The 14844-nt window shown below is 42.7% G+C and overlaps 1 protein-coding gene across 1 annotated transcript in view; it reads right to left on the minus strand.

Annotated features, from left to right (window-relative positions):
- Positions 1-309: 309 nt before the first annotated feature.
- The window catches only part of LOC104152103 (transmembrane protease serine 11E-like), a 38401-nt gene continuing 23866 nt past the window's right edge, over positions 310-14844 (minus strand). Inside the window, exons 8-12 of the mRNA XM_068941009.1 lie at positions 7389-7427; positions 4492-4687; positions 3402-3661; positions 2484-2626; positions 310-626 (exon numbers count right to left, since the gene is read on the minus strand). Coding sequence (XP_068797110.1) covers positions 465-626; positions 2484-2626; positions 3402-3661; positions 4492-4687; positions 7389-7427 — 800 coding nt within the window. The 3' untranslated portion in view covers positions 310-464. The remainder of the gene's footprint in view (positions 627-2483; positions 2627-3401; positions 3662-4491; positions 4688-7388; positions 7428-14844) is intronic.

A 14844-nucleotide genomic window follows, 5' to 3' on the forward strand; every position in this document is an offset into this window, starting at 1 on the left:
AAGAGTAATCAAAGGTTCACTTGGCTAGAAACAAAATCGTGACAACAGTTGCTTCACTGAAGGAAGAAGGTTTGGCTTCCAGTAGGCCTGAGGAGCCTGGCCATCTTCAGACGTCGACTGTGGCTGAAGAGAAATTTCTTTTTTTTCCTTGTATAGTGGCTGTACTTACAAAGCAGGTAGATTGCTAGCTTTTAAATATTTGATGTCCGATGGCATCTGTTCATCATTTCCACTAACTGATAATGTTTCAAAGATCAGAGATGAAGTAGGTAATCTCACGTTTAGTATAAATTCACAAGGGATTGGGATTTCTGACAGTGAAGTTAGCACTTGCTGTGGACACAGGCTGTTTTGACCAAAACTACATAGGCACATATATATATTAAAAAAAAAATGTTTCAGAATTATGGACAAGTATGAGCTACACATAGCCTATGGAGTTAAGTCTGTTTTTGACTTTGGAATCAGATGCCAGTTTTTGAGGTAATCCAGTCACGGAAATAAGTCACTCGAGTGTAAACTCCAGGTTTATTTGGTTTGGCACATTCGTCTCCCCAGCTCACTATTCCCACGAGGTACCACATCAATCTGGAATCTGGAGTAACCAGCGGTCCCCCAGAGTCCCCCTACAGAAAGGGGAGGAAAAAAAACATTTAATTAATCATAAGGTGAAGTATAATTCTCTCCACAGACAAGAGGCGGTGTCCAGTAAGAGACAAAAGCAAGCAGTATTTCAAGAACTGCCATCCATGCAGAAACCAGCCTCTTTCTGAAATCTGAGTGAGAAGTCAATGGCCATTTCCTATTTGCCATGTAGTCTCCTGACCTGCACCTGTGGGTTTACAGTATCATTTCTCAATTTAAAAAAATCATATCTTCCCTTCTGTTTTGTGAACATTGCTCCCTACCTGGCTCTTCCTCCCCCTCATACAAATTAAAGTAGAAAAACACAAATATATACAGCAATCTAAGCTAACAGGAAACCTTTAGGGGGAGAGGGAGGAACCTGCTGTCCTTTCAACAAATTCTTTTGGTCTCTTGCAACAATAATGTTTCCAAAAGATTTCATGAAGAACCTGGACTTCTACTTGGGTAACATCTCCTTAAGATGTTAGTGATGTTGGCAACTCTTAAAGGCTGAATTCAGATAGCATTACTGGCGTGATATACAGTTGAGCTGGAAACCTTACAACGACAAAGGTAATCCTCATGCAACAGAGCAAAGTTCCTATCTTCCTCCAAAAAACTTTATTGGAATAAACAGCAGTTGCACCCTCCTGTTCAAATCTCCTCTGTGCTGAGCAGACCAGGAACAGAGGAAGTAAATCTCCTAGACAGGTTCTGCAAAGTTTCGCTTCGGACACAAATCTATAGGACTGGGATTCTGAAAAGGATCTGTTCCAACGAACGTTTATGAATACATTCTTTACAACTCTAAATATGAACAGAAATTACCTTTTTAAAATTATTGTTAGGAAATAATTTTTGTTTGAAAATACACATTTCCTTGCAACATCTGCATCACACAAATATCCCTACCATTCAATTTAAACTTAGCTGTCTTACAATTATTTTTATTCATTGTTTCTGGCAGTTTTGCTTGTGCCGAAGTGGATCTTTTCCCAAAGATCGCCTCATAATCGAGATCTCCATTATGAGATGATCAGTCCAGAATTCGATTTCAGTGCATGGTTGTACATTTTTGCTACCATCTCAGTTGCTACATTCTTAAATTTCTTCCCTCCCAGCTGGATAATGTCTGGTCTTGGCTACTTGAGACATTTAACTTTTGTCTCACATTTACTGTTTCACTATTTAGTGTCTCTGACAATGTCTTGTCATGCTGCTTTGAAAAATGGAGGTCAAGGACTGGTCAGGTTCAAACCTGACAAAGGTATGACGCAAAATAATTAATTTTGTCTGGGCCACCTCGCAACTTCAGTAGTCACTTCCATACACATTTTGTTTCTAAGTAGTCATGATCAGCCCCTGCAGAATAATTTGCTGAGATCAAGGCACATATACACTGGCAGAGCAGCCCCCAGTATAAAAGAAAATCTGCTAGGGAAAAACTGTCCAGTATACAAGGGGCTGGTGTGGAATGGAAGCAATGAATGAGGAGTGAAGCATCATTTTGGAGTAGCCAGGTGATACTTGTGGAAGCAAGTTGTTAATTAGATTTGCCACAAGATATTATGAGAAGTAAATGGGCTTGTATCAGCTGTTTTGAGTTACAGGATGAAAATTTCATTTCATGCCATGAAAAGTTTAAATCCTCATTATTATACCTAGTAATTTAGTTCTCTTTATATGAGTTTTATGTGCTAACTGATGTATAATAAATGTTATTTCTTTTCAGATTGTAATTCCTGTTTGAACACAGCCTACTTAAAGGATGAACACAATGTCAGTTAAGATTTGATGGGCCAAATACTGAACCAGCATTGAAAGGATTTTCCTTTCTAATTTTCAGCTACCTTTACCTGACAAGCATCTACTCCTCCTTCCAAGTATCCTGCACACAACATCCTGGGTGTTATGTCACCATCATACACTTCTTCTCGGTTGCAAGTGTTTGAGTCTATAAGTTTCACTGTTGCTTCCTGAAGAACATTAGGAGTTGGACCTGAGGGGAAAGAATGGTTTGGGTATTTATCAGTATAATTACTTGGCCATAATTAAGATACACAAAGAGCGTTTAACATTCTCTTAAGGGGGACCAGCTTGACTTGGCTTAACACAGAGGTTTTGCTTGTTGCTATCTCTAGGTTAGCCTCTCACTGAAAAGGTACATGTTCATCTTCTCACTTAGGAAGTGTACTACTAAGATGGAACTAAGAATCACCTGAATGCACACACTGCGTGAAGTGTTACATATTTTGTAGATGTTTCATATAATATCATGGGTCACAAGTTACCTAGTGTTTTGGACAGATGACTGGAGATCTTGATTCCATTGCTAAATCTAGTCCCAGCTTGGCCTGCTAAGAGTAGGAGCTTTAGTAAGCCACCATCTGTATCTCACTGTGCACGTTTTCATGAAACCCCAGAGAGTTATTTATAGCTCCTGGCTAGGGCTGGGAGGTCATTTTCTTAGACACTATATAAGCGCATGCATGGCTAAACTACCCATCTCAAGAATTAACATTATGAGATGGAAAAGCTGGAAGAAGAGGACAGTCTTCTTCCTATTTCCTGCTTCAGTGTTGTAGCTCTGTCTTTTTCGGGTCTAATTTTAGAGGAAGAAACTGCTGCTCACAATTAAACAAATTATTACCTATATGCAAAGAATTAGCCTTGTTGCCACACAACATATGACTACAGAAGTGCTATCAATTCAGCATTACATCAGAGTTGTTGTTCACATGACACCTTGGTTGCCTGCTAGACTTGGGACTCACCGTCATTGGTAAGTGCTCCCCAGCCTGTGATGACAGCATAAATATTATATGGAAAAGTCTGAGATGGCTCGGGCAGACAAACACGGTGTATGTTACTTGTAAACTCAACTTGTTTAGAGAGCTTCACAAGCGCAATGTCATAATCATGTTCTGGGTAGCGGTACTTTTCATGAATAATAATAGTCTTGACTGATCGTTTCATGCTTGGTGGCTTCAAAACAGCTCCAAAAGTAGCAGTCCACTTGAGAGGGTGACTCATTCTGAAACAGTTAAGAGTGCTGTAAATATTTAGCTGTAAAAATAACGTAATTATAAATATTCAGGACTTGAAATCTGGTCAGATGCCTTCATGTTAAAACTCCTTTGACCCCACTTCCTATTAGATTCTCAAGGCATATGTTATTTTCCATAACATTGTGTCCCATATAATTGTAGGCTGTTGCTAAAAGGGGGTGGTGTTGCCTTCCATCCTCAACCATGGTCTCATATTCCCTCCCTTCCCTGGCCCCTGATCTAGTCAATGTGTGGCTACGGGGTGTGTCAGACCAAAAAGCTCTTCTGCTACACAAATCTTCATCTCCTTTATTCTTTTTCGCATGCTAATAATCTGTCCCACCAGCTGTTTGATCCTCAGTGCCCTGCAGCTTCACAGTTGTCAGATCTGGAGGAAGAAAGTGCTGGGAATACATGGCTGAATGGAGGGGTGGGAGTGTGGGACTATCACTTCGGGTAGCAGCTTGCAGCTGCAGCATCCTCATTGTAACATGAAGATGCACCTTTGGAAGCTCTTTGCATAATGGGAGACAAGCCCTCTGCCATTTCAACATTACCTTTTAAGCCCTTTTTTGCCAAATATGCCAAATGACTACTGATTTCTACCCATGTTATTGTCAGTTCTGCTCAGAAGGAATCAGTCTTTAATACTTCATTGAAACATAACAGTGATAGGTCCACCCAGCCCCAGCTTCTCCAAGGCAGAAAATTCTTCTGCTGGGAAGAGGCAGGGGGGTGGTGCAAATCTGGAAAGCAACACAACCTGATGCCTGTGGAACGCCTTGTGCTGCAGAGTCTCTCTAAGCTGGAAACTTACTCTCTGAAGCAGTGAGCTGCAGATACAAGCCAAGTATTACTGATGAGTGTTGCGCCACAGCGGTGGATGTTATTGTACTGTAAACTAGCTTGCCACGGCCAGTCTCCTGTCTCTGCAGAAGACAATCCGCCGACTATTCGCAGTGACGACGATTTTGCTATTGACTTGACTGATCTGTTCTGCCGTAACCCGCAGACTGTCGGAAAGGAGAAAGAACATAGTAGTTATTCCTCCACTTAGTATACATGCCTACTGAGGGCTGTAGGTACTGTAGAAAATATACATAAAATCACACACCACCCAGGTTCTCTAACGGTAAAATATCAATGAGAAAATGTACCATCCACCAGCCCCCTGAGTCAGAGATCCTCATGCACAACCCATTTGGATAAAAGCCTGAATGAGGAAGCCATGACGGTCAACCAATTCAGGCTTAAGCTGCATGAGCAGCCCAAGTCAGGAATCAAAACCCTTCACCATACATCCAGGACAATCCCCAAATATAAGGATTGTCCCCTTGAATGTCCCAGGTGATTCATCTTTAGGATAAAACACAAGCAAAGGCAGTCTCAGAGATGGGAATGCTCCAAGCCACATGTTTTTACAGAGCATGCATGCAGATCCCCTCAGCAAGGTGTCACTTGGAAGCAGGCAACTACATATTGCACAAATGGGAGTTTCCAAGAAGTCCCCGAGAGCCACTTCAGGCAAAGAGCATTTCACACTAGGCCAGTGGTGGATAAAGGCACGGATACCTCCCAGCAAGGTGTGCAAACATGAGGAAAAGCGTTACCCTCCAAACCCCCAGAGGAATAAAAATATCTGTGGTTTCAGCCACTGAACAGACTTGCAGGAGCAGCTGAAGCTCCCACGTAGTGACCAGTTGGGAAACTTCCTCCGTTGTTGGAGCTGTTTCTGCTGCCATCTCCCATTTGGCCAGCATCAGATCTGTCTTACCTGGACCAAGACCCACTAGCCTTCATCCAGGCCCTGCTTTCAGCTAGACAGTAGGAAAGTTGACAGACAGGACTGTCCCAATCCATTGAAAAAGAGACAGAGCTGAGAATCATTCACGTAGGGATAACACAGTCCAAACCATTGTGCTGCCTATCTCCCATGGCCAGTGACCCAGAGGGGGACGAAGTGGAAATCTGTAATACCTCATTGGAGAGCTGCCAGCCCCAGGCCCCTTGATATCCTCAGCGGGGAAAGACTGGAGCCCTGCAGAGCGTAACCTCTGCCCTTTCCTGCTAGAATCTGCACGAGGTGATGTTAACAGCACCTCGTAGCCAAAAGCAGCAGCAAGAGCTCAGCAGATTGAGAGCTGTTCATAAATTTGAAAAAAAAAAAATTGTCATACAGTATTAGAAGTTCCTGTGCAGACTCTGCCCAGTTCAGAGATTTAAAAGTACGCTGAAGGAAAGCAGTGAAATCTAAAGATACAGTTACTTATCCAAAACTTGCCATATAAAGGGAAAAACGGGAGAACAGGCCATAGCTCATGAGACTGCCTGCACCAGCATGTTTCCCTCCTGCGGGCTCTTGGTGATCTTCAATAACTGGACCTAGGGCTGCATAAGCCTATCTGTAGACCAGTGGAGTGGTCAATGTTTGAAACCCAGGGAAAAACTCCCGGTTCCCTCAGTACCCCAGAATGCCAGCACCGAAACTGGCCCCAAAAATGATCTGCCACCACTTGACAGCTTGCAGCTAAGGAAGTCCAGAGCTGCAAGCAACCCATCTGTAGGCAAAGTTGGCTTCTTAGGACTATGAGATCTGCACACAGGCTGACCTCCTTCCCTAAAGGCTCAGAAATGTCTTCACAACAAGCTTCAGTAATGCCTTGAGAAGACTATCAATTCACATTTCATTATATTTCCATAACAAACAGTTGGGTGCTCAGAGTAATGCCAAAATCCAGAACATTTTCATTATAATCACAGACTGATGTCAATTCTATACATGTTTCCTTATGCTCATACACACGACACACAAAAGAAAATGACAATTTCCAAATTTTTAGTAGCACACTGAAAGCTGTTATTCCAAACTACTCTGCACATGTCCAATCCTATCAACTTTCAGGGCATTTAGCCTTTGCGGGCTGCATTCGAGGACTCAACTGGGCTGCCAGTCTTAATGCACAGAGAGAAATTGTTACGCTGCAGTGCCTAAGACACGCACGGATGAAACAGCCTGTGCTGCTGGTGCACAGTTTCAATACTTCACACCAGGGAGATGGATTAGGCGTCAGCCCTGTGAAGGCAGGATTAGACTTAATCAAGTGCTCTATTTAAGTCCATGCTTTAAGCTATTCTTAATAGCAATTGCTTCTAACTATAATTTGCTGAAATAGAAAATGCACTTAAATTCCTGATAGGGACCTGCCTGCCTTGAGCACATTATTTATGGTGCAGCTGGCTGCTGTGCCTAGTGTTAAAGCAGTCAACCACCCCAAGCAAAGTCCCTTTTATTTATTAGAAATCCTCACCGCTCGCTTGGTTTTCCTACATACACCTAGGATGTGTTTGAAACGTGTTAGCTTTCATATAGTAACGCAGCAAAGGCTCTGTACATGCAAAAGGCAGGTGCGATTAAGCAGACAACCCCCAAGGAAGCTCTTGGTGGGGGCGCAGACCTTTCAAGAAGGGATCTTCAACCCTAGCGGTGCTATTTCTGAGCTTGGGCCAGATACCTCAGTAAGGAGCCCGGGAGGCACCGACGCCAGGCTTCGTCATGCCTGAGCAGGGTTTCTAAGCACACCACACATCCACGTGAAGTGCCAGGTCACATTCAATAGACAGGAGGAAGAAAAAAGGGCCAGGAAAAACGCTTGGAGACTCTTAATGCTAATTAAAGCAAAGGGAGAACTGCCAGGCTTAAAAGCTGTCACTTACTGTCATTGAAGAGGACTTCTGCTCTTTTCTTCTCCACATCTGAAACAAAGAAAGAGGCAGGTGAGGCCAGAACTCATGGACAAGGCTTCTCACTGCATGGTCATCCCATCTTGTGGTTTTTGAACAGAGGCACAGCGAGAGACAGGGCAGAGGCTGCTGTAAATGCTCCTGCAGCTCCTATGCAGTCACGCTGTTGCATTTGTTATCATGCTCCTCTCTGCGGTGCAATCTGCTGTTTTCCAACTGGCCAGCATCCTCCGATGACTGGAACCCAGGGAGTATGGCCAGAACAAGCCCTCTACTCCTTAAGATCTGCAGCTTTGCCAGGGCAAAATTTTTGTGGTGGAAAACTTTGAAGCTCCTTATTGCACACAAGCAACCAGCCATGTCTTACACCAGGCCCAGAGGAGCCCCGATACCCATCAGTGCACCCTTCCAGATCAGAAGTCACCGACTTCACTGGAGCAAATGCCCGTTTACAACAGCAGCGGCTGTCTCTCCTTCTCCTACCTTATTGAGGAGCAGTTGTACCTGGTACATTATGAATACTAAAAGAAATAGCTAAGAGCAATTTATTGCATGCAATAGCAATAATTCCACATGCACACGTGTGTTCATGGACAATATCATATACTTCCAGTGAAAGTAAGGAGTACTGGTTCAAGATACTGGCCTATCCCATTCTTCCACAATGTTATTTTTACTAGAGCCACCCTTCTAGTTGCCAGCAGTCAAGAAGAGATATCACACATCCAATATCATTTTTAAGTTGTCCAGTAAATCCTGTACAGCACCTGTGGCTTCCTGTTTCATGGCCAGATAGCCTTTCTCAGCAGATCCTGAGTTTACCCACTTTCTTCATTTCTACTTTCTCTTTGCAGCTACCAAGAATAACCCTGGTTTTGATCTCAAACCACCCCAAGTCCATAGGAGCCGCTCTTTTGCGCACAAAGGGCTCTGAATCACGCTTGCTGCAGTTGTATCATTCGTGTTTTGCTTGTGGGCTTGACACTCCTTCCAGTATGCAGGGTGAATTGCACATTTGCAGTCCGCCATTGCTAGACATGTACTCATTGGTTTCTTAATATTACCTTAAGCAGATTATGATATAAAAAGGAAGCAAACAGCAGTCCAGGACATGCACAGCTTGCAGGGAACATTGCAGAGGAAAGGCAGCGCTAGGGCAGCACATGCATGCTGCCTCATTTTGGAAGAACAGGAGATGAGTTGTTAATTGAAAATTTATATAGCGATTCAAACTTATTCACTAGAAACAGGAACTGTTGACATAATAAAGATAGATGAGGTTTACTGGTGGCCAAGTGAAAACTGGTGAGCTTTGCTTCCAATAAGAGTGCTCACTTGTACTTTCTCGATGCCTGTGAAACAGGAAGGAGAAAACCCTAAAGTGGCCTTCAGGAATGTTGGTTATATTCCATGAATTTCCACAGATAACGTGAAAATTTGTTGCCAAGATGCCATAGATCAACATGCAATAATATCAAATGGTAAAAGCTAGGCCAGCAGAAGGATTCAGCACCTCTGTAAACATTAGTGCTTGGTAAGTCACAAAGTGAGAAAAAAGAGATGCTGAGTTCTGCTAAGATTTGGCAAATTCACCTATGTGTTTATATGAGCAACAAGAGCTTTGAAAAATCTGGCCCTGGTTATTTATTACAGATATGATAAGCATCCAAGGTCATGCTAGAAATTCAAGTTACACTGAGAATCAACTCAGTATTTGGGTCGTTCTAATATTGCATAGCTGGAAACTGATAAGAAACCAACCAGTGCAATCAACAACGAGCACGCACCTTTTGCCTCCAAGTGCAATATTGATAATAATATTTTTTCAGCTCCTCTCTGGGTGGAGAGACCTTTACCTCATAATGCCTAATTATAAAGCCTGCAGTCAATTATTAACACTTATATGGTGTTGCAAAACTAATCAAGAAGACAAAAGAAGTGAGCAGCCTGTTCAAGCGCAGTGCCAGAAGCAATTCAATCGGCATGTTCTCACCGTGCTATCTCTCGTCTGAGTCACCAAGCTGGGCTGCAAGGCATCTCTCTATGGCTCTATTTGCCTTTTTGCCAGGCACCTCAAAAAACGTACAAACCTTACACAGACCAAATTCTGCTCTGAGATATATCCACTGTCTCCTGCTGGACTGTCTTACATGTCTCTGGAGAAAGTTTTTCCATGCACACACGTTGCAGGTCTTAAACAGGATGCCTTTACAACTCTGGTTTTAATTTCTATTATTTCTATTGTTATTTATATTATTTTTATATATTTTATTTTCATGTTGCAAGCCTTGCCTTGAGGCAATCACTTCTAAGGCACGAGAGGCGATTTTGCTGCCCTGCTCATTTACTTGTTGCCCTAGTTTTTCGCACTACCAAGAAAAAGCATCCATTAGTCACAATTAAAATTTCATATCTAGTCCCAGCCACACAGAGCTGCAAATATAGTTGCTTGTGCTGCATTTAGGAAAATAGTGTTCGGGCTTTTACCGTAAACAAGAACAAATTTAACTGGAACACGCATTGCCTATCTGTAAAAGGGAACTGGCTTTAGGAAGTTAAAGCTTACCTAAGTTGAGAGAAAAAAAAATATTTAAATTAAAAATCACAACAATCTATTGAACCGTAGCTTCAGGATTCCATCTTTCAGAAGAGGGCTTCATCCTCCAGCTGCACAATCGATTTTGTTAATTCAGTTCCTCTACACATTTAATAAACTAAAAGACCTTAAGATGCACTTCTTAAATTATTGTTCTCCATTGCCTATCAATGAGAATAGTGACTCGTACAGTTACTGTTTAAGATACAGTTAATATCTTCTTTTTTTACTCCTGATTACATAGACTTGAGAAAACACGGAAAGAAAATGGAACTACACAAGAGCAGGAAAGCATCTTTATCTTGCTGATTGATTATATGCAATACCCAGTTAAGGCCAGGATCTCTAAGTGATTTCAATGCCCAAACCTCATGGATCTATTCAGGGACCATCTGTTTGAAGGTAACTATCAGCTGCAGAGGGAATGCAACCACTCCTCTGCAAGACAGTCAGAGATACCTACAGATATACATGCTCACTTTTTAGTGGCTTTAAATGACATCTGGGTCACAGCGTCGGAAGAGTTAATCTTGTGCCCATTGCCACATTTCATTTTAGTCACGGAGACCACTGCTTATATAAAAAGGAAAATAACCAGCAGAACTCAAAGAGCCAGAAATGGAGCAGGCATTATATTCCAGTAATTCAAATGAGAGAAGCAAATGCATTATTAGGGGACATTATGCATTTCAGTGCAGAAAGAGCCAGCGAAGGCTGCAAAACTAAAAAATGAGAAAGCTGTTTGAAAAATCTGACACAGCTTTGCCCAGACAATTGCATCATTTTTCACATATGCTAATTCCCGCAAAAAAGCTTTATTTTCTTTAAAGGTTCCCACCTGTCGTTTTTTATATGCCATAATGGCACAGCCAGTTTCAAGGGCAAACAGAGTGGTCCATGCTTGATTATATCAAGTCCTCACATCTTGCTTGTGCAAGCTGTTTTCTCCCACAGAAGCAAGATTATCTTAAACAGGGCATGAAGGGAAGAGAGGATTGTAAATGTAAAAGCTTAAAAAGAAAAATATTCGCTTTAGTAACACTACTAACACTGATACCACTTTTTTTTTTTGGATGTGCATTTGAAGCAAAGTTATTAGAACTGCAACCTTATTTCTTTCTTTAAAATAAGAGGAAAGGCCTGTCACATGCGACACGCAACAACGTGAAACAGCTCCCCACCAACCTCCTGGTACTCTTCCCAGTTTTGGGAAATGAATTGCCTCCCTTGAGTGAAACACCCTTGTGGAAGCAGCAAAATGAGGTTTAGGTGGAGGTGATGCAATTCTCATTCCTTGAGTGGGGGAGAGTGACCTGGTAGAGACAAGACAAAGGCTTTGCACCTCTAATTGTCTCTGTCACCCTGCCCTTCCCTCGCTATTCATGTCCACGGGAGCTGTCCTCACATCACCGACGTTTTCCCCCGCCAACTACATCTTAATTCATCTTAATTTCCTGTTTGGGAGAGGAGTCCTTGTCTTTAACTCAAGTTTGTCAGTCCAAACACAAGAGCAAATGAACTGTCAGTATATTTACAGGGTTCTTACATGAGAAAATGTAAGAAACGTGATGCCAATATGTTGTCAGACACCCACTGAAGAAGCTAGCATGGCCTCAAAGAATGGGAATGTTGATCTCCACTGTATTTCCCAAGGTGCAGATACATGCCCTGCTTCACTGTGAGGGTGGTTGAACACTGGCACAAGTTTCCCAGAGAGATTGTGGAGTCTCCTTCTTCGGAGATACTCAGAACCTGACCGGACACAGTCCTGGGCAACCTGCTCTAGATGACCCTGTTTGAGCAGGGGGTTGGACCAAGTGATCTCCAGAGGTGCCTTCCAGCCCCCAACTATTCTGTGATTCACTGCCCAAGGTTGCTATTACAGCTTGTAGAGTAGAAAAAGCACAGCCCTGCCACAAACATTGTTTGAGGTAATAACCTGATGAAACATTCCTCACCATTCCAGGTCGGACACTCGTCTGCATGCCTCCCAAGGAAGACTCGATAAAGAGAAGTGAGAACCCATCCCCTAGATTCTTTACTTTGTATTTGTAAGGAGTCTTCGCAAGGTCTGGATGCCAGATAAACAGAAATAATAACAGTTGACTTGTTGATTAACACCAATTCGTGACTCATTGTTCATGGTCAAAAGCCTTGGCAGTGCAACAGACAGGAATACTTCCTACTCACTTCGAACAGTGCCAGTGATCTTGCAACTGGTTTCTTTCTGACATCAAGAGCATGCTCCCAGATGCACATTTTGGGAGACTTTCAACCTTACTGAGAGGGGGAAATAGGCTGGCAGCTGCTCCACACTCTGCTGAATAGGGCTGCAGGCTGTGAGCTTGCTCAACCTCTAACCAGGAAACCCAAGGGAAGAAACTCAGCCTTGCAGGAGATCTCTTTGGTGCCAGGACTTTGCAGAGGACAAACTGGGACATGTTCTTCTCTCCATGCCAGCGGGAGAGCAGGCCTTAACTTGGGTGTTGCTAAGTCACCTCTGACTTTGACATCTCACTCTACGGGTACCTGCTTTATTGTTTGGAGAAGGCAGGATTTCAATTTGCTCGATCTTTGGGCTTCCAGAGGGATTTGTATGCAAGTGCAAAGACCTCTATCATCTCCTTTATTTACTTAGTCATTTTTAAACCAAAGCTATAATGGATGCCTAGAGACGTCACTGTCTTTTGCTGTGGGACTGTGAAGTACTGGCAGACAGGAGAGCAGGGATTTCAGTTACAACAACACATCTGAAGATACCGAGATACCAATGTATTTTGCAGCCCTGTATAAATAACAGCTACTGATTAGTGATGATATAAAATGTATTATTTCTTTTTTACTGTTTTTTAATTTTAGCTTAGCACACTTCCTATTTTTTCACACCTGTGCCATCAATGTCTCTCTCTTTTTGAACACAAAGGAGCTAATTGCCAGTTTAGAGTTTGAACTAATTGTCAGTTTAGAGCTTATGCCCTCAAAGCTTTTCATTTCCAATCCTCAGGAACAAAGAGGTAAAGCAAGTTTTATCCCTGGGCCAGGAGATTTCTTAGTTTTGCACAGCTGCCCTGGACAGCAGCTGAAGATGCCTAGCATTGCACCTGACTTGCAGGCAGCTGATTGCAGCTGCTCCTCAAAGCAAACAGTTTTGAGTGCCGTGCAAGTTGAGACACAGTGTTGAACAACAAGACGATTAGCTGTTGGGAGGAAAACTTACTCGTTCTCCTTATCAGACCCTGCTAGCACACTATGTAAATCCGTGCCTGACCTGGATTTGTTCTGCTGGTTAGCTGCAGATATTTGGCTATATCATGGCCCCCAAATTAGAATATTTTGATCAGGCGATTACAATGAACAGGTTAACGATTTTTTTTTTTTTTTAAAAGAAGCCATTATGAAAATGTTCTGAGATTGCCTCAAGATAAAAAGGGACTCCAGCTGGCCAAGCTGGAGTCCAAGTTACTACGAAGCAAAAGTCACAAAGGTGCAGCAGAGCATGAAAAAAATCTTGGGCTTCTCAGCTTTCCTGGGTTTAAACATTAGCGTTAGACAGGACATTTCATGCTGTAGACTATTCTGGACAGAGAGAGAAACTGGAAATGCAAAACCTAGGTTACTCTCGGGACTTGCAGGATCTGCTGCAAGTTTGTCTCTTCTCCCAGGTGCAGGGAGGAAGGACTAACTTCGTAGTCAAGACCTGCATCTCCTCAGAAAGCCCAGGAGTGCTCTGCTCCGTATAGTTCACTTGAGTCAACCTGGTACTCTTAAATGGCACCACAAATCAGAGCTTGCCTAAGCCTCATAGCACTGTCGAAATCCTATTACCAAAGAAAGATCTAAATGGAGCCTTTTATTGTGGTCTCCTAGAAATAACAAAGTCTTGTTTATGTTTGTGCCATGTGTAACGATTGCACAACACTAGTCCTGTAGTGAGCAGTAGATCTATGCAGTCATTTATGTTTTACGGTAAGGCCAGGATGAGCCAAGAAAAGCAACACTAAGTTTATCACACAACTTTATCAAAGTAATACAGAGATGCCATCTTTTACTGAAATGGAGTATTTAAAAAGAAACATTGTGATTCAATTAAATCAGCTAATTTTCTAAATAGCAACTAATGAATTACAGTAATATCCCTGAGTGCAGTTCAAGGTCAACTAAAAGAAGACTTTTTAATCACTTTCCTCTTTTATCAGACTGAATCTAAGCAGCTAACCACATAACTCAATGAGAAGATCACAGTATTTTTTTCTCACAAGCCTTTTTGTACTCTTTCCAACTTTACCCTTTATGCAAGGCATCAGATGAAACTAAAGCTTCAAAATTCACTAAATCCTGACCCGGGCTTCTTTTAAACTCTTTCCATCTCTCTCTTTGATGGGAACACACTATTTCTATATGGAAGGAACTATATGTGCGCTTCAAGCCAACAACTGCTGAACAGGAACGACTGGACTATGAACGATGCTAGAGAAGCGGTGCGTCTTTGCCCAGAGGGGTGTCACCTATCATCCTGAGCCATCCCAGTGATGGGGACAGGTTGGTCCATCCAGAAACAATGGCCATATGACAGTTCACACTTGAGTTTCACTGCACTGCTGCAATGCAGCTTCTCCATTTCAAGTGCCAAGGGCCAGAACAAGAGGTTGCTCCCAGTCATTTCCGAGTGGGAGGAAGCCTGGCTTTATCCAGCACGGAAGCTGACCCACTGTTCTTGCTCTTGCAACACAACTGTCTGGCCTGCGTGTGTCTCTGGTAGTTTCAGTAGCCTAGTGATGGGAGCAAGTGGGACGTGTGCGATACCAAATGCAGCAAGTATTTACCCCTTCCTTC

The sequence above is a fragment of the Struthio camelus genome, chromosome 4, assembly GCF_040807025.1.
Source record: "Struthio camelus isolate bStrCam1 chromosome 4, bStrCam1.hap1, whole genome shotgun sequence".
NCBI classification, from domain to species: Eukaryota; Metazoa; Chordata; class Aves; order Struthioniformes; family Struthionidae; genus Struthio; species Struthio camelus.